Source organism: Schistocerca nitens, chromosome 6, assembly GCF_023898315.1.
Source record: "Schistocerca nitens isolate TAMUIC-IGC-003100 chromosome 6, iqSchNite1.1, whole genome shotgun sequence".
Taxonomy (NCBI): Eukaryota; Metazoa; Arthropoda; class Insecta; order Orthoptera; family Acrididae; genus Schistocerca; species Schistocerca nitens.
In genome coordinates, this window is record NC_064619.1 from 233,743,370 (window position 1) to 233,764,686 (window position 21,317).

The window sequence follows — 21,317 nt, forward strand, 5'->3', positions numbered from 1 at the left end:
ATATCATAAAACATACTTGATTAAAGTAGGTGCCATTATGGCTTCACACATCATTAAAATCTTCCTTAAACACATCAATAAAATTTTCCTTAAAACGACAAAATCCATACATGACGTAATTAAAAACAGTGTTTCACCATTTGTGGCCAGTGTAATTGATAGATGGCCAGAAAACAAAGGTGTTACACAATTACAACTTAGTAACTGACTGACTCAGTATTCAGATCATTTCATAACAGAGATCATCACATACAGTATATGTTCCTGTAACGTTTTACATGTCAATAGTAAGGCAGGTGATGCTCATTACAATGTTCAAGAAATACAACATTCAGCATATAAATAGTATACACATGTATGGGCTGTATTGTACTAAAATGGGGACTCACATTTTGCTCCAGTACAGGCCACATACGTGTATTCTATCTATGAGCCAAATGTTGCATTTGTTGAACACTGTAATAGACATGAGCTGTCATACTATTCACATGTACCATGTTACAGCTAGAGATGTAAATACTGCCTGTCCCAGTTATGAAGTTGTTAAGGCAGGACGCCTTTGTTTTATGGCATCATTCCATTCCACTGGCCAGGAATGCTGAAAAGCTATTTTAAATTATGTCTTTTATGGGTGTTGCAATTTTAAGAGAGAGATTTTAACAATGTATGAAACTGTAATGGCACCAACACTAATTGAAAATGTTTTATGATTTGAAGATGGCTAGATTGTTAGCTGAAACTAGTAATTCATCCAAATAAAGAAGATTTCATGTGTGATCTTGACTTCATGGGTTTTTGATCCCTAACATACATTTTTAAAAAAAATCCATAATTATCAGAAATATCTATGCATATATTCCACAAGCCACCTTACAGTGTGTGGTGGAATGTACTTCATATACTATTGTCATTTCCCCCCTTCCTCTGAAAGGGTGCAGCCAGTTTCCTTCCCCGTCCTTAAAACAATATGAACTTGTGCTCTGTCTCTAATGATCTCATTTTTGGCAGGAAATTAAACCCCAATCTTCCTTCCTTTCTTCTTTATTTGCCCATTTTTCTGCTCCAATAAGCTGTTAATGCTGCACTGGAAGAATACCTGTACAGAGCTTCTGAAAGAGCTTGAATCTCACCAGTTTTCCTCTCATGGTCTTTTAGTGAGATATACATAAGAGGAACCACTATGCTGCCTAGCTCTTCTACGAGGGACGTTTGAAAAGTCCATGCAAAAATAAATACTACTTACATGTTTGGGGTAAAACTTTTTTATTTTTCGACATAGTCTCCTTTTAGACTTATACACTTCATCCAATGCTGTTCTAATTTTTTGATCCCTTCCAAGTAATAGGAATTGTCCAATTCTGCAAAATAGCTATTAGTTGCTGCAATCATCTCCTCATTTGAATAAAACCTTTGTCCTGCCAGCCATTTCTTCAAATTGAGGAACAAATAGTAGTCTGAGGGAGCCAAGTCTGGAGAAAAGGGGGGATGTGAAATGAGTTTGAATCATATTTTGATTAATTTCACGACCACAACAGTATTTTTACCCTTTTCCAGATAGTTGATGAGGATTATCCCTTGCGAATGCCTTAAGACAGTCGCCATAACCGATCCCGCTGAAGGAATGGACTTCGTTTTCTTTGGTGCACATTCTCCCTTGGTAACCCATTGCTTATATTGTTGTTTGGTCTCAGGAGTATAGTAATGTATCCATGTTTCATCCACAGTGATGAAACAATGCTTAAAGTCCTGCAGATTCTTCCTGAACAGCTGCAAACCATCCTTGCAACACCTCACACAATTCTGTTTTTGGTCAAGTGTGAGCAATCGCGGAACCCATCTTGTGGATTGCTTTCTCATGTCCAAAGTTTATGCAAAATATTATGTACCCATTCATTCAAGATGCTCACAGCACAAGCAATCTCATGCACCTTAACTCTTCTGTCATCCATCACCATATCAAGGATTTTATCAATGATTTCTGGAGTCATAACCTCCACAGGGCGTCCAGAATGTTCAGCATCACTTGTGCACATATGGCCACTCTGAAAATTTTTAAACCACTTATAAAATGTTCTAATCAAAGGTGCAGAGACACTGTAATGTATATCAAGCTTCTCTCTAGTCTCCTGAGGCGTTTTGCCTTTCATAAAGTAATGTTTAATCACCACACGAAATTCTTTTTCGTCCGTTTTTTGACAATCACTCGACTTCCTTGATTCACACAAATGCCAAACACAAAGAAATAGACAAATGTAGGTGAAACTTGGTGTGCATTCTTTCCAAAGATGCTGCTAACTAGACATGACCTCAATACGCACCAGTAGTGCCATCTCTTGGACTTTGCACGGACTTTTCAAACGCCCCTTGTAGGAACATGTGCTCTCAGAATTTTAACAGTAAGTGTAAATCATGTCTTTGTGCACAATGCCTCTAGCATCTTTCACTATAGTGGATGAGTATATCCTTAAGCCCTTGATGAAACGTGCTGCTATTCTTTAGCTCTATATTCTCTCTAATAGTTCTAGCTGGTAATGGTCCCAGGTTCAAATGGTTCAAATGGCTCTGAGCACTATGGGACTCAACTGCTGAGGTCATTAGTCCCCTAGAACTTAGAACTAGTTAAACCTAACTAACCTAAGGACATCACACACATCCATGCCCGAGGCAGGATTCGAACCTGCGACCGTAGCGGTCTCGCGGTTCCAGACTGCAGCGCCAGAACCGCGCGGCCACTTCGGCCGGCGTAATGGTCCCAGACTAAAGAGCAATACTCCAGTCTGAGTTGAATGGTGGTATTGTAAGCTACCTCATTCTTTGATGGACTACAATTTCTGAGCATTCTTCCAATGAATCTTAATACAGCATCTGCCTTTTTTGTGGTTAGTTTCATGTGGACATTACATTTCAAATAGGTCTGTGTAGGTAGTTCCAGATGTTCAATGGACGTCACTGTTTCCAGTGATTTTACAGTGATCATGTAATCCAAAATTAATGGGTCTATCCATATATTTTTGCAGACTAGGGAATATTTTTATGTTGAGAAACTACTGCCAATTCGTGCTACAAATGTTGACCCTATGCATGTCTTCCTGTATTTCACTGCATTTTTTTTTAGCATTTCAGTTTTCCTATAAACATCATTGTCATCCAAGAACAGCCCCATGGACTTTCTTACATTATTTGCTTGACCATTTATACACATTCTTAACAGTAGCGGTCCCAATAGCATTCCCTTTTGATACATCAGAAACTACTTTTGTGTCTCTCCATTAAGAATGAGTTGTTGCATTTGCTAAGATCTCTTCAATTTAACCAAAAAGCAGGTCAGATATTCAGTACATTTGTATTTTGTTTCCAGATGACAGTGTGGAACTGTATCTACCACAATTTGAAGTAAGGAATGTCACATCACACTAAGCACTGACATCTATTGCCTTCTGGATCTCGTGGACAAACAACAAGTTGAGTTATACAGGATTTTTGTGTATGGAATCCATGTTATTTCTTGTACAGGGGATTATAAGTCTCAAGGAAAGTATAATACTTTAGCATAAAATGTATTCAAAAATTCTATAACAAACTTTCATAAGTAACATCGGCTTACAATTCTGTGGATCAGTTCAACAACCCTCTTGAATTTTGGAATGACCTGTCCATTTTTCTGTTCACTTGGAACACCTCATTCCCCCAACAACAAATATTTGACTGCCTTAGAAGAGGGGGCATGTTTCTTCACATACTCTCTGTAGAATTGTACTGGTGTCTCCATTAGGTCCTATCACCTTTTTACTGATGAGCAATTCCATATTCTACATGCAAATCACTTATCTCAACATGTATTTTGGTGTTTGTGTGATGTCAGAATGAAGGAACTGTAGTACAATCTTTCTCACTGAAAAGATTTTGGAAAATGAAATTTAGTATTTCAACTTTGTCTCTATTTTCTTCTGCTCCTGTGCAGTGGTCATTTAAAGGGGCAACCATGCAACTTGTACCAACTTTCCTTCTACAAACTGATCCTGCAAGTGTTCTTCAATCCCCTTCAGGTGGGTTTGGACCAACCATTTGAGGCGTATCAAAAGGTGCTGTGACATCGGGGATTCCTGGCTGTGTCAAAGCTACCACAAGTGCAAAAGCTTTCTCTAGAAGTGCTTTAAGCAGTCTGAAGTCTGTCATCTGTAGGCAACACAGAGTCCAACTATTTTGGAGAAGGTCAATTCCCACTGTGTTGGTACATTTTTATCTGCTTTCAGCTACACACAAGAAATACACTTCTATCCCAAGCTGTTATTATACTCATCTAAGTACCATTGCTATTCTGCTTCTGATTATCAGTTACTTGTCAAAGTCTGGAGACTACTGATTATTTGTTATGGCAGCTAATTCGAACTGAGATAGGTGAATGCGGTGCTTTGGTATTGTGAAACTATACTACAAGGTCAGATAATGCTTCACTGGCACTCACAAAATACACAAACAATTAGTGAAAGGAAATGCACTGCTCTACACAGATAACAATGAAATAGCTATGGATCACTTTCAGGCAGAAGCATGTACTTAAATAAACTGATTAAAGTAGATGCATGTAACAAAATAAAAAACTAGGCATGCTATACAAACTAAGTATTTTTGCTGCTGCTGATTCTGATTACTGCTCACAACAAGGATTAGAGAACAATGCTACAAAGTCAGCTCACATGAATTTAAAAGTGAACCTCCACAGACTGTGCCAGACGAGCTACTCAGTACGACCCTACACCATGTCATCCTTTGGCAACGGAGTCATTCACATGCAGCATGGAGACGTATACGATCAGCACACCCCACTCCCAGCCATTGTCAGTTTCCCAGTCCTAAGTACCACTTTTCTCTCTCAAGTATCTCCTCAGATGGCATCATTCCAGTTGAGTACAAACCCCAGAGTTTGAGAAGCAGTTTAAATATTTTTAAAAGTAAATAGCTAAATTTTGAAAAATGCTTTCATTACCTGAAGAAAGTACTTCTATTTACAAGAATTCTATTTACTTATCTCTCATACCTGGGTTGTGATTATACAGTTTATGACATGACCTATTTATTCTCTTTTTTTAACAGTTTTAAAACTTAATATTTGTTTTACTTACAGATTGTTCTTTCATTTCTGTGTCACTGATGGTAGATGGGTCCATTTTGTTAAGGCCAATGTAGCTCAGGTCAGTATCATTGACCCTGAAAATTACTCATATTGTAAGATGTAACCTTCTTCAGTCAATTCAAATTGTTAATACAGATTTAGTTAGCTCTAACATAGTTAAATTCAGCAACATTTATATGAAAATAATGGTTAACACTTTCAAAAAACTATTTCATCAAATATATGACATTGTTTCAAATTGTGCTAAAGACTGAAAAACGGCTACAATTATGGAGTTTGTCAGAAATGAGACATTACAAAATGTTTGGTTTGCATAAACTTTGATGATTTCTTCTTCAGTTAAAAAAACAACAATGGCTGAGACAATCCTGGAACACTGATATTATGGCACATCACCTGAGGGTGTCTGGCCTGATTCTTCTTATCATAAAGAATTTTCATCTCTGGAAATTTACAGGCAAAAGAATATCTGGTGTTACACAATTTATAATCGCCAGATTATTTGCAACTGATCTAATTTAAATTCTAAATGTCTCTGCCATTTCAGCTGACGTTAGGGAATAGTTTCCAGTTGATGACACCATCATGAGGGAAATAAAACTTTGTGAGCCTACTGCACTCTCTAAGAAGACAAAGTACTGGATCTCATCACAACTTCTTTCATTTCATCATTTACAGTAAAAAAGTCACCATTCTTTGCACTCACTAAATACATGCCTCTTCTTTCTACCAATGTTGTTAGAGCTAAGTCGAGTGGCTCTGGTTCTTTCCTGAAATTTCACTAACATCTCAGTAGCAAAGGAGGTTCAGTGTTCTCTATGTTACATGTCCATGTGACATACAAAATCTAAAATTCATCCTGTGTGTTTTGGATTTCCTTCACATTTGACTCACTTCACTGCCTTATTAGGCTTCTGAAACGATAGAGAGGTACTTCTTTATCTGCAAAGCTAAAAATTAGAATAAGGAAGGTGTATGTTACAGGCCTTTATCCATTAATGATGAAAAATGGCTAGATTAATAATTATGATTCTTATTTGAAGACATGTATTTGAAGACATGTATTCTTATTTGAAGACATGTAACTTGGTTCAATGAGTCACAATGATAATGTTTTTTACTGCAGAATTTTTACTGCAGAATTTGTTTATGTCTCAAGAACTCTCTAGACTTTCTTTCAGCTGAATTCTGTAATGGTTTATGCAGACATACTTTGATCTCTAGTGACTCCCTTCATCACATTAAATGGTAAGGCAATTGGCAAGCTGTATGAAAATACAAGTTCCCAGTAGGGGATTTCAGTCATGAAAATGACAGTCATCTCTCACATAGCTGTAATACACCACTTATGGCTCTGATGAGTAAAAGTATGAAGTAATATGCTTCCCAAAACAACATAAGAAGAAGAATTGAACATTTATCAAGCCACTGTGATTTGTATTGGAAGTCCAATTACGGATCATTTCACTCTGTAGCATCTCCCACAAAATTGGAATAATTTCTTTCAAACATATATTTCTTCAAACTCTATGGCCAATTTAAAGGCTTACATTTGTGAAACCAAAGAAGAATTCAGGCTGTGCGGATGAGGTGTTAATATTATTTGTCCATCTCCTGAAGACCCATTGCGGGTACTTTTAAAAATTTTACCAACATTTTATACAATGAAGAGCCAAATAAACTGCTACACCTGCTTAATATTGTGTAGGGCCCCCCGCCAGCACACGGAAGTGCTAATGTTTGAAGCAGTGCTGGAGGGAATTTACACCAGAATCCTGCAGGGCTATCCATAATTCCATAAGAGTACGAGGGGATGGAGGTCTCTTCTGAACAGCAAGTTGCATGTCACCTCAGATATGCTCAATAATGTTTGGTGGGCAACGAAAGTGTTTAAAATCAGAAGATTGTTCTTGGAGCCACACTGTAGCAATTCTGGACGTGTGGGGTGTTGCATTGTCCTGCTGGAATTGCCCACATCTGTCGAGAGGCACAATGGACATGAATGGATGCAGGTGATCAGACATGATGCTTATGTATGCGTCACCTGTCCGAGTCATATCCAGACATATTAGGGGCCCCATATCACTCAAGCTGCACACACCCCACACCATTACAGAACCTCCATCAGCTTGAACAGTCCCCTGCTGATATGCAGGGTCAATTCATGAGGTTGTCTCAAAACCCTTGCATGTCCATCCACTTGATACAATTTGGAATGAGACTCATCCAACCAGGCAACATGTTCCCAGTCATCAACAGTCAAATCTCAGTGTTGACAGGCCCAGGTGAGGCATAAAGCTTTGTATTGTGCAGTCATCAAGAGTACGCAAGCGGACCTTCAGCTCTGAAAGCCCATATCGATGATGTTTCATTGAACGGTTCACATGCTGACACTTGTTGATGTCCCATCATTGAAATCTGCAGCAATTTGCAAAAGGATTGCACTTCTGTCATGTCGAATGATTCTCATCAGTTGTCATTGGTTCCATCCTTGCAGGATCTTTTTCCCGCTGCAATGAAGTTGGAGATTTGATGTTTTACCAGATTCCTGATATTCTCAGTACACTCATGAAGAGGTCGTATGGGAAAATCCCCACTTCATTGCTACCCTGGAGATGCTGTGTCCTTTCACTCATGCGCTAACTATAACACCATGTTCAAACTCACTTAAATCTTGATAACCTGCCAGTTTAGCAGCAGGAACTGATCTAATAACTGTGCTAGACTCTAGTTGTCCTATATAGGCTTTCCTGACTGCAGTGCCATATTCTGTCGGTTTACATTTGTCTGTATTTGAATATGCATGCCTATACCAGTTTCTTTGGCACTTCAGTGTAATATGAACTTCACAGTTGTTTTAATGTTACACAAAGCATACAAAATGTCACACAGGATAAAAAATAGGCTCTCTTGACTAGTTTGTAACATAAGGCTAATGAACAGAAAATTTAATTTCATTTCTATAAAACAGAATTCATATGAGTGTTAGTAATAGCTACCAACCAAATAGCATACATAATTACTTTTCATTTTTACCTTAAATGTACAGATGCCTCCTCAATAAGAGTATTTGCCCTTAATGGCAACACACTCCTAATGGTTCCCCATGAACTTTCAGCATAAACATTAACTGTTAGATCTAGAAGAAGTTGCTGCTTATAGAAGTTGTCAGATAAGGAAAATTCTGGTGCAGTCTCATCCAGAATGAAAAAGTACCTAAGAAACAAACAACAACTATGTAAATTTTACAGAAATTAAAAGAAATACATTCACATTAGCCCCTCTTGCATTTCTTAGTATATAAGTAGCTAGCATTAAAAAGATAATAATAATGTTCTGTGAAATTTCTGAACCATTAAGTAGATATCTGTCCGAAACAAAATTTGTATTGCAGCACAGGTACATGACAATACACTAATCATTAAGCTTACAGAACTGAACTTTATCTCTAATCTTTAGAATTAATTATACCAAGAAGCTCCCAAATGCTGCAAGTAGAATGTCCACAAAATCAAAGTACGGAATTGAAAAGGAACTGGATATTTTAATGTTGGGTCTTCCTTTATGCAGTCTGTATGTGTGCCCACAGTGTATCAACAGTGGCTGCTAGAGAATTATGGCTAGCAAGATGCTGACCAACTGTAACCAAGGCCCATCTATTTGGTGACATGTGAGGTGAAAATGCAAGTCAGGAAAGCATTTGTATCTGGTTCACACACTCCTCAATGTATTGAAGAAATTTTGCATGTGAACTTCTTTAAAGAAAGGCAGTAACTCCTGATCTGAAATCTCTTTGAAACTGTCCCTGCTGTTCAGAAAGCACTGAATATGTGGAACCTGACACTACTTGCTGTATTAAATGACACTCCAAAGTATAATTTTTTACGTTTGTTTACTATGCTACCCAAGAATGCAGGTTGTTTGTTTCTGGTTACCTTACTAGCATTAGACCATCACTATAGAGCAGGCTATAATCACTAAAGGGTAGGTTGTCATGGTACTAATCTGAAACTACTAAATTCCATCACGAAACATGTCACTGAAAATGTAGATGTGCTCATTTTAGTCTGAGCCACTTGTGGTTGCTGGACAATGTACAAATGAACCATGCAATTTGCATGAAATGTTTGACGTCACAAAGAGAATTCTCTTGCCAACCAAACCCATACCTTCCACTGCTATGTTCAGGAGTCATTCACTTCTGTTTCACACGTATAACATGTGGTTGCCTATAACAGTTTGAATTAAAAAGGCAAACTTTGAAAGAATTTATGGTAATATTTACCATGTAGAAACACTTTCGTCTGACACTATGTATTTTCTAACAATGGAAAATTCAGGGTGCAATGTGACAATAATTTGAAAAAGATAATTGCTACTCACCATATTACAGAAATGATAAGTGATAGATAAGCACAAAAAAAAAAGACTGTTAGCAAGTAAGCCTTCGGCCAACAAGGCCTTCATTGGAAATGGACAACACACACACACACACACACACACACAAACGTAAACACAACTCACACACATATGACCACAGTCTCTGGCTGCTGAGGCCACACTGCAAGCAGCAGCACATGATGGGAGAAGCAACCAGATGGTTAGGCTATGGAAGAGGCTGTGGTGGTAAGTGGGGATAGCAAGGTAGGGGTGGGGGACAGGGAAGTTATTGTCTTTACCCATCTAGCCCCTTTCCTGTCCCCATTCTAGCATTAAACAGCCCTCTCTTCCACCAACACACTCACAGTCTTTTTACTTCTTCCCTTTTCTGCTCCCCCCACCCTCACCCCACCCCTGTCCTCCGTCTAACCTCCTGACTGCACCTAGCTGCCCGACCCTTTCTCCGCCTTATCCTTGTATGCTCCCACAAGTAGCACTTTACCATCCCCCACCACTATCCCGCTATCCCTCCCCCTCCCTGCCACAGTCTTCTCCTTACCTCCACCACCTGGTTGCTTCTCCCATCATACGCTGCTGTTCACAGTCTGGCCTCAGCCAGAGACTGTGGTCATGACTGTGTGTGTGTGTGTGTGTGTGTGTGTGTGTGTGTGTGTGTGTGTGTTGTCAGTATGTATTTTCTGTGTGTGTGTGTGTGTGACTTGTTTGTAACTTGGGTCGTCCATAGGTGAATGACCGAAAGTACACAGGTTATAGAACAAAGGTGGCATAGTGATGGACTAGTATAGTGGATGGCTTAAATAGGTAAAGGAATGCTAATGAGGTTAATGAGGAATGAGAGTAGGCTTCTGGTTATGTTATCCTTTATATTAGGTTATAAATGAGGTATCCAAATGTGTGGCAAAGGTTGCAATTGAGTTTTTCAGAACATGGCTCTTCGCACACATCAAGACATGACCAGGGGTTCCAGTGTTGCCAGTTCCAAGTGACAGTCACAGTGCATGCATCCACGTACTTAGCACTTGGAGAAAGTGTGTATCCTGCAAATTATGTTTCTGACTTACTTATATACATTTTTTCACTTACCACCATCATCAACAATGACAACTAGCAACGAATGCAATAAAAATTCACTAAATAACTCACTATAATCACTTTTAATGCTTGCATTAGTTATGATGTTCACATCAGAGTGCTCAGAATACTACTGAACACTTACATGCTGACGAAGAATGCGTGATGGAGGTGCACAGAACAAGTCTAAATTTGACTGTCAGCATTCATGTCTCCAACTATAGTCAGCAGCTGGTTCACAGTAACTATAGGTTTGTCATTGTTGCTGGAAAAGACTGCTACAGAGCATCTCTTTTTTTAGTATGTCAACAGGCTGTAAAGGCTCTGGTGTGATTACCACTATATCTGGTTAATTCTTGCTTACCACTGCATATCTGTTGCTCTTAGGAGTCAAGGCTGTAGAATATGGACTTTCTTAGTGTGTAGAATGACAGCTGTCAAAAATGGAGTTACTGTGGGACATTAACAGAAGTTTTCATGAAACCATGTGAGAGTTGTAGATCAAGATCTGAGAAGAGACTTCATTAAATTGGGGACCAACAGGAGAATTTGATTGGAAAGTCAACATTGAGGTTCTGGAGAAAAGAGCAGATACTATCCTTGCCATATGTCTATATCATGAAAATGTAATGATTGTAAACAAGACAAGGCTTTGATATAGAGTGGATAGGAAGGATTTCTCTTCTTAGCCATAAGAGATCAAACTTTGTGGCAGATTAAAACTGTGTGCCGGGCCAAGCTTTGAACTCGGGACCTTTGCCTTTCGCGGGCAAGTGCTCTGCCAACTGAGCTACCCAAGCATGACTTACGCCCTGTCCTCACAGCTTTAATTCTGCCAGTACCTCGTTTCCAACCTTCCAAACTTCGCAGAAGCTCTCCTGCACACCTATGCAGGAGAGTTTGGGAGGTAGGAGACGAGGTACTAGCGGAATTAAAGCTGTGAGGAAGGGGCATGAGTTGTGCTTGGGTAGCTCAGTTGGCAGAGCACTTGCCCATGAAAGACAAAGGTCCTGAGTTCGAATCTTAGCCCAGCACACAGTTTTAATCAACTGGGAAGTTTCATATCAGCACACACTCCGCTGCAGAGCGAAAATTTCATTCCATAAGAGATCAACTTAGGAAGTTTCCTTCTGAGTACCATGGCAGTTCCATTCTCACTTTTGTTTTGTGATTCTAGCTTCAAAGTTACGTTAATATAATTGAGTTGGTATATTAATTGGAAAGTTTAACACCTCAAAACTCTTGAATTTTTATATGCAATTCTATTCTTTTTATGTGGCTACCTTTTATGGGTAGAACAGAACAATGCTTATGAGAGCAGTGGATCTATTGGATGGTCTGTTTGATGAATCAACACAGCACCCGTAAAACTTTCTTGTGAGAGTCTATGTGCCAAGTGCTGTAGACACACAAAATAGGTATCACTTACTTGAATTATCACTTTTCTATTTAGGAAATACAACAAAAGCTTTAAAATTTTGAAGGAGTTCAAGAGCTACTGCTGTAATCATGCATGAATGCAGTTTGATTCAATATTGGACTCTGAGCACCTTTTGTCAGCTATCTGAAAGGATGACGAGGAATAACTAATTTCATCTTACTGTGTTGGGGAAAGCCTTTCTCATCTTTGATGTTTCTTTTCTAAAACTCATATGTCAGAAAATACATACTGACAACACACACACACACACACACACACAAAATCTCCTGTCGAAAAATAGACAGGGTATTTCATAGCCAAACAAAGGCAAGTTTACAAGTAAAAGCAGCCACACTGTGTACCAGTGGTGTCTCAGTTACTGTGCAGCAGTCTATGTGGTTGCAGCTGTGTACCTGCATGAATGGCTACTGCTTAACTGGATGTAACTGGAAACTCAACTTCTTTGCTGCTCCATATTTTAACATCACAATGTTGATGACTTCAATAGCTACTTCAATAACCATGTCATTTTGGACCCCCCCTCCCTCCTGCCAGTCCCTGTTACCCGCAACTCTGGAGTGTGCTTGTACAAATGTTTCAGGACCCATTGGGATCCTATACTGAATTTGTAGGTGATTTAGCTCCTCTTTTAAGTGTGGTATTGCAGAGACATCAAACAAAATCCATTCCCAGTAATTGGAAGAAGTCAAACGTAATGCCTGTCTACAAGAAGGGTAGCAGAAGTGACCAACAAAACTACCATCCAGTACCCTTGACATCCATTTGTTGTAGAACCTTAGAACATATTCTGAGCTCAAACATAATAGATCCATCAAACAGAGTGACATCCTCCATGCTAACCAGCATGGATTCTGAACAATCTGATAACGTAATACTCAACTTGCACTTTCCTCACATGACATACTGACAGCCATGGATCAAGGCAGTCAGATAGATGTAGTAGTTCTTGATTTCAAAAAGGGCCTTGATTCACCTATGCTTATTATTGAAAGTACAATCTTATGGAGTATCAAGCAAAATTTTTGACAAGGTTGAGTGTCTATTGGTAGAGAGGACACAGCATGTTATCTTCAACGGACATAGAAGTAACTTCTGGTGCACTACAGGGAATTGTGTTGGGACCATCACTATTCAAATTGTATATTAATGACCTCAAAAACAATATTAATAGTAACCTCAGATTTTTCACTATGTATGCAGTTATCTATATTGAAGTAAACTCTGAAAACAACTTCACCGATATTCAGGTGGATCTTAGTCTGATTTCAAATTGGTTCAAAGACTTGTAACTTACTTTTACTGTTCAGAAGTGTAAAACTGGGCACTTCATAAAACAAAAACCCTAATATGCTATGACTACAACAAAACTGAAATTGTTCATCTCATAAAAGTATTTCAGCATAACAAATTGTAAGGATATGAAATGAAATGAAATAACTGCAAAGGCTCAGTTCTAAATAATGCAGGAGGGAGATTTCAGTTCATTGGTAGTGTGCCAATGCACAAATCCATTTTCGCACATGCCACTCGTCTGTTGTGACAAATGGACTAGCACCCAGCAGATGACACGACAACTGGTACACGCAAAATCCAAGACCGTGCATAGTGTTAAGCAGTAGTATGTTTCACGCTCAGGTCTTTGCCAAGAATGGTGCTTTCCCCAAAAAAAACATATAGCAGCAGGCATTCTTTTTGCTGGCACTTCCTGCGGAGATGACTAGCAACGTGCATGATGACATGTTATGTTATGTGTTATGTGGTTTATTCATCTCATTACATACAATTTTCAAATCATTTGATTTGATGTACAGGAGACATGTCAAGGTTTACAAAAGAAACTTTTTTCACTTTTTTTTAAGAGAAATACAAAAGTTTACATTATATTTTACATTTCTAAGTTACAGCTACACATGTACATAATATAATAAATGTATTACTATCCCTCTGTTCAGATTGTGAAGCTGTCCTCAATGAATTCATCGACAGAATAATAACACTTTTCCACCAGGAGAGTAAAGAGCAATCTTTTCAGTGAACCAATCTCCATTTTAAATATATTACTGCCTTTTATTTTATTGAAAATTTTTAACCCCATATACTCTGGCGTTTGGGCATAAAGTTTTAAATGATGTGTTGGAAGTTTGAAATTATCTCTGTGGCGAGTGCTGTAGTTGTGGTCAAAATGGAAATTGTCTAGTGTATGTTGATTTCTATATAGGAACACCACCATCTCATATATGTAAAGTGAGGGGATAGATAGTACTTTTAAATTTTTTAACAGTGGTCGACAGGATTCCCGTTTTTTTGCAACACACATGTTTCTAATTACTTTCTTTTGTAATACTAGGAGCCTAGTGACATTTGCTGAATTTCCCCAGAAGATTATGCCATAACGAATAACTGACTCAAAGTAGCAGTGATAAACTATCTTTCTGGTATCCATGTTTGTGGCACCTGACAAAATACACATTGAAAATGCTAAGTTGTTCAGTTTATTTGCTAAGTAATCTATGTGTACCTTCCAATTTAAATTTTTGTCAAGATTTAGGCCTAAGAACTTCACGTGGTTTGCTTCTGTGATATCCTGATCATTGCAAGTTATCTTTATTTCACTCCTTTCTACTGATTTAGCTTCAAATTGTATCATTTTGGTTTTAGTTACATTTAGTTTTAGTCCATTTTGATAGAACCAAGATTCAAGTTTTTCTAAAGTATTTTTGGCTTTTTCTGGAATATTTTCAGATACCTCATTTTCAATTAGAACTGATGTATCATCAGCAAATAAGACTGAATGAACATCAATAGCAAGTGGTAGGTCATTTACGTAAAAAAGAAACAGATAGGGACCCAATATCGAACCTTGTGGGACTCCTTGGGGAACTGTTTTCCAGTCTGATGAATAATTGGTTCCATTTGAAGTTAAAATTACTCTCTGTTTCCTACCTGACAGGTAAGAGCTAAACCATTTTAAAGCAGTGTCTCTGATTCCATACATCTGTAATTTGTGGAGGAGTAATGCATGGTTCACTGAATCAAAAGCTTTAGTCAGATCACAGAATATACCTGTGACCTTTCTACCTTTATCTAACGTGGAGCATATTTTTTGGATAAACTCATTTATAGCATTCGCAGTGCTTTTACCCTGTTGGAATCCGAACTGATTTTTAAAAATTATATCATTTACAGTAAGAAAGTTATTAATTTGTTTTGCTGCAATCTTTTCAAACACTTTAGAGAAGACCGGTGTGTGACACATCTCAGTCCTCAAAAAAGGTTAAATTAAATAGTTCATCGTGTAGGGAATGTTCGAAATGCATCATGAAAGGCATCTTTTGTGTGAAGTGTAACTACTGGTTTCATGAAAAATGTGCGAAAGTGAATTTAAAACTCATAAAAGACGAGTTTCCATGGTCGTGTCCACATTGTTTGCGTATTGAGACGGCCGAACTCGTAATTACCGTGAACTCAAAAGAAGAACTTATTAAATTGCTTCAAAGTGACATTGAAGCGCTGAAGGCGGAAATTTTAGCACTGAAACAAGAAAATTCTGAACTGGTTATTGAAAGAAAATCCTGCGTGTGTAGAAATCAACCCATTACTGAACAAAGTGGCAAACATCCGCATTTGTGTAATACGGCTAATAATACCACAGAGAACTCTGTCAGTGAAACAAGTGATAAGTATAAATGGAAAACAGTTTCCTACAATAAGAAGGACAAACGTAAAAGTGCAACGAACAAAGAAGATGACAAAAAGGATTTTCTGTTAATAGGTGATTCTATATTAAAAAATGTTATTGTGCCGGACTGCAAGGTCGATGTTCGACCTGGAATCCGATCGCATCAACTCAACAAACATTTTAAGAATGTATTGTCCACGAAAAGAAACACGGGCGAAACTGGTAACAAAACTTTAAGTACCGACGATTACAGAGGTGTCTTAATCCACGTGGGCACAAACTCCATCCGCAGTAACAGTGAGGAAGAACTCGTGAATGAAACGCGGAATCTGATTAGATTGGCGAAAACTGTATACCCAACATCCAGGCTGGTAATTAGTGGAATCATTCATCGAAGATCGGTAAGTGATACTTATATCAACAGGATAAATACCGGCATTAGGGAACAGTGCAACATACTCGGTGCAGTATTCATTGACTCAAACAAATTCTTAAACTGCAAGTGTCTGGGAAAAGACGGCCTGCACTTGAATAGAGTAGGCTCTGTGAACCTTAGTAAAATGTTCATAGACGTGTGTAAAGTCCTAAGAAGCAAGGGAAACTAATTCATTGTGATAGGGGTGACAAAGAAAAAATTCAAACTGAAAATAAAAAGTTTAGGTACCAAACAAAGGATGCACGTGAAATAACTAAAAGCAAAAATGATCTATTGATGCACTTGAATATAAATGGCTTAGGGGCAGAACTACCAAATCGTAAATTCTCAAAAATCGACGAACTAAAAATTCTGCTTTCAGAATCCGTAAATATTAAAATAATCTGCCTAAATGAACACTGGTTAACAGAAGATAGTATAAAAGTACTAAATAGTATTAATAATTTTAAGGTAGCTGCTAGCTTTTGTAGAATAAGCAAATCTCGTGGAGGCTCCTGCATTCTTGTCAATTCTTCCATAAGTTATACAGTAAGAGATAGTTTTAATTATTTAAATGAAGAGAGCGTGTTTGAAAGTTGCTCTGTACAGCTGAGTGATCTGAATACATTGGTTATAGAAATCTACAGAATTCCTGGATTTGCAGTAACAAAAGTGTTTTTAACCAAATTCGAATGCCTCCTGGAAAAACTCCAGAAAGAAAGTAAGAAAAAAGTTGTTATAGCAGCAGACTTCAACTTAAATGTCTTAGTTGAAAGCAATGATTCCACAAAATTTCGTGACTTAATTCAGAAATCTGGTTTCAAGTTAAATTTTTCTGAAGGCACTAGGGAAAACAGCAGATCAGTGACCTGCATTGATAATATTATTACTAACTACATATTTGACAGTGGAAATAAGCACAAATACTGTTTAGACTTGGGTATTTCAGATCACTCAGCTCTGTTTATTGAGCTCCCAAAAGCAAATAACCTAAAGCCTCCAGAAGTGTGTATAAAAAGGGATCTCAGTAAAAGTAAAATGGATTTATTCTGCAGTAAATTAAGTATAATAAGCTGGCCTGTAGACTACAATAGTTCAAGCTCGATAAACTATGACAAATTCTTAAATTGTTTCTTAGAGGTATTTAATGAATCATTTCCTCGTAGATATAAGCAAAAGAAGGTTAATGGTAAACTCAAATGGATTACAACAGGAATAAAGATCTCTAGTGCCAGAAAGAGAGAGCTCCACAATGAGTTAAAATCAAACAGAAATCCAGATTTTGTTATTTATGTCAAACAGTATAAAGCTGTATTTAGGAAAGTTGTAGCGGCAGCTAAAAAAATGGCAAATAATAAATTCATATGAGAACACAGAAATAAGACAAAAGCAGTGTGGTCAGTTGTTCAGTCTGAACTAGGAGCCAAAGTAAAAATTCATGAGATTTTGAAAATTAGACATGAAAATGAAATTATAGTAAACCCTGTTCAGATGTCAAGTTGTTTCAATGAATTCTTCCTAAACGTAGTAAGATCGGATGTAGATACGACATTCTATCAGGGCATCACAAATTTGGAAAACAGCCAGAACACATCTTTTAAACAATTAGAAAAAATAACCCAAAGGGATGTGGAAAAGGAAATATTGTCTCTAAAAAACAAAACCTCACATGGGTGGGATGAAATAACAACATCTGTAATCAAGTATGTGTACGATATTATTTCCCAACCACTGTCAACTATTATAAATCAATCTTATGAACAGGGATGCTTTCCAGAGGTATTGAAATATGGTGAGATCAAACCTCTATTCAAGAAAGGATCGACAGAAGATATGGGGAATTACCGCCCTATCTCTCTCTTGCCGGTCTTCTCTAAAGTGTTTGAAAAGATTGCAGCAAAACAAATTAATAACTTTCTTACTGTAAATGATATAATTTTTAAAAACCAGTTCGGATTCCAACAGGGTAAAAGCACTGCGAATGCTATAAATGAGTTTATCCAAAAAATATGCTCCACGTTAGATAAAGGTAGAAAGGTCACAGGTATATTCTGTGATCTGACTAAAGCTTTTGATTCAGTGAACCATGCATTACTCCTCCACAAATTACAGATGTACGGAATCAGAGACACTGCTTTAAAATGGTTTAGCTCTTACCTGTCAGGTAGGAAACAAAGAGTAATTTTAACTTCAAATGGAACCAATTATTCATCAGACTGGAAAACAGTTCCCCAAGGAGTCCCACAAGGTTCGATATTGGGTCCCTATCTGTTTCTTTTTTACGTAAATGACCTACCACTTGCTATTGATGTTCATTCAGTCTTATTTGCTGATGATACATCAGTTCTAATTGAAAATGAGGTATCTGAAAATATTCCAGAAAAAGCCAAAAATACTTTAGAAAAACTTGAATCTTGGTTCTATCAAAATGGACTAAAACTAAATGTAACTAAAACCAAAATGATACAATTTGAAGCTAAATCAGTAGAAAGGAGTGAAATAAAGATAACTTGCAATGATCAGGATATCACAGAAGCAAACCTCGTGAAGTTCTTAGGCCTAAATCTTGACAAAAATTTAAATTGGAAGGTACACATAGATTACTTAGCAAATAAACTGAACAACTTAGCATTTTCAATGTGTATTTTGTCAGGTGCCACAAACATGGATACCAGAAAGATAGTTTATCACTGCTACTTTGAGTCAGTTATTCGTTATGGCATAATCTTCTGGGGAAATTCAGCAAATGTCACTAGGCTCCTAGTATTACAAAAGAAAGTAATTAGAAACATGTGTGTTGCAAAAAAACGGGAATCCTGTCGACCACTGTTAAAAAATTTAAAAGTACTATCTATCCCCTCACTTTACATATATGAGATGGTGGTGTTCCTATATAGAAATCAACATACACTAGACAATTTCCGTTTTGACCACAACTACAGCACTCGCCACAGAGATAACTTCAAACTTCCAACACATCGTTTAAAACTTTATGCCCAAACGCCAGAGTATATGGGGTTAAAAATTTTCAATAAAATAAAAGGCAGTAATATATTTAAAATGGAGATTGGTTCACTGAAAAGATTGCTCTTTACTCTCCTGGTGGAAAAGTGTTATTATTCTGTCGATGAATTCATTGAGGACAGCTTCACAATCTGAACAGAGGGATAGTAATACATTTATTATATTATGTACATGTGTAGCTGTAACTTAGAAATGTAAAATATAATGTAAACTTTTGTATTTCTCTTAAAAAAAAGTGAAAAAAGTTTCTTTTGTAAACCTTGACATGTCTCCTGTACATCAAATCAAATGATTTGAAAATTGTATGTAATGAGATGAATAAACCACATAACATAACATAACTAACTACACTGACCTTGAACACAGAGAGATCAGTTACTGTAGACTGCACGAAACCATTGTCCAAAATGTGTAGTCCAGAGCATTATTGATATTTTTCATTTCAGTATTGGTCTCAGCTGTTCCACACCATTACTGATTTCAAAATTAAAGGGATTTTGAAGTTAATGTATGATTCCCTGTATGGTGCCAAACATTTGCTTATTCAGAATTAGGTGCAGATTATTATTATTATTATTATTATTATCAGAATCAAAGTGACCATTGTAACTTGTCAATGAGAGTCTTTCATTTACTTGAATAATTCTTTTATGTATTTCTTTATCTATTTTTGAATTATACCTGATGGTCACACAGCTGGAACCTTCAATCGCTGTGGAAGTGCATGACATCATCGCTGTCCCATGTGTATTCAATGTGCTCGAAGACTGACCGATAGGCTGATTGAGCTCATCAGAGATATGCTGCCCTCACAGCTCATTGTAACATATGTGCACCAAATAACTTGCTGCTTAAAAAATTGGCTTATGTGCCTGCTTGCTGTTGTCCATACCAGCACTAGCTGTGCACAGCTACATGAAAGTCAATATGACCACTGTAATTGCCATCAGGATGTTTAAATGACTTGATATACACACCATGATCACTGCAATACAGAGCTGCAGACCCCCCTCCACAAATATGTTTCCACCCAAATTCATTGTCTGTTTCCTCGGCCCCTTCCCCCTCCAATGCCCCCACAGAGATGGCACAGCTCATGCCCTGCACAATGGAGGAGATGAACAAACTCACCGCCATCCTGGCATGCATGTACCAGTCTAACCCCACACTGTGTCTGACACCACACGACGATGTCCCCAACTGGCGCACAAGCCTGCTTGGCATGATGCGTACACCCTACCCATTCCCAAACTCACAGTCACCAGCTTGCCTCCCCACCCAGTCACACTCTCCACCCCCAAACTAGTAGCATCTGAGGTGACTCAGGCACAAGCAGCTTGTGTTGGTATCTGCCAACTGCTGGGCACCTCTATGACTGATATACAACACATGGCAGGCATCAACAATGTTGCCACTGACTGGCTTAGCTACAGCACCCCCTCAATTACATCACCCAGGCAGCTGACCCCAAATTATAAATACTGCACAGCAATCCCAGCACTGGACTCAACCTTGCCTCCCTTGTCAGTGTGCCAAAGTAGTCCACCATGTCTGCACTCTTTCCATCCAGCTAATCATAATTTCTCCCATGTCCATATTGACCTCACTGGACCCCTCCCATCACCAAATTGCCACAGGTATATACTCATAGTCATCAACAGGTTCACCCAGTGGCAGACAGATATGGTAGCTATGACTTTTAAGGACAATAGCTATGGTCCTCTGGTCATTTGGGCCTCATGTTTTAGGTGCCTTGCCACATAATGGCAGATGTCGACAACAGTTCACATCAGGCCTATTTACAACATTACCTGCAACATGTGGTACACTTGTTCATTTCATGACCAGTTACCCTTTGTCACAAATGGCATGGAGGCAAGATCACACAGAACACTGTAAGCTGCCCTCACATGCCATAACACAACCTGTATCCTTATGTTGTTGGTGTTGTGGTCTTCAGTGCAAAGACTGGTTTGATACAGCTCTCCATGCTACTCTATCCTGTGCAAGCCTACTGCGACTACTGCAATGTCTATATCCTTCTGATTGTACTCCCTCTATGATTTTTACCCTCCACACTTCCCTCCAGTACTAAACTCTTTTCCCCAATTCCGTTCAGTACCTTTTGCAATCACTGCTTCCCTCTCATGCC

The 21,317-nt window shown here is 38.1% G+C and overlaps 1 protein-coding gene across 1 annotated transcript in view; it reads right to left on the minus strand.

Annotated features, from left to right (window-relative positions):
- LOC126262867 (fatty acid synthase-like) overlaps window positions 1-21,317 on the minus strand; it is a 379,208-nt gene that overhangs the window by 109,191 nt on the left and 248,700 nt on the right. The window contains exons 23-24 of the mRNA XM_049959735.1: window positions 8,171-8,350; window positions 5,124-5,208 (exon numbers count right to left, since the gene is read on the minus strand). Coding sequence (XP_049815692.1) covers window positions 5,124-5,208; window positions 8,171-8,350 — 265 coding nt within the window. The remainder of the gene's footprint in view (window positions 1-5,123; window positions 5,209-8,170; window positions 8,351-21,317) is intronic.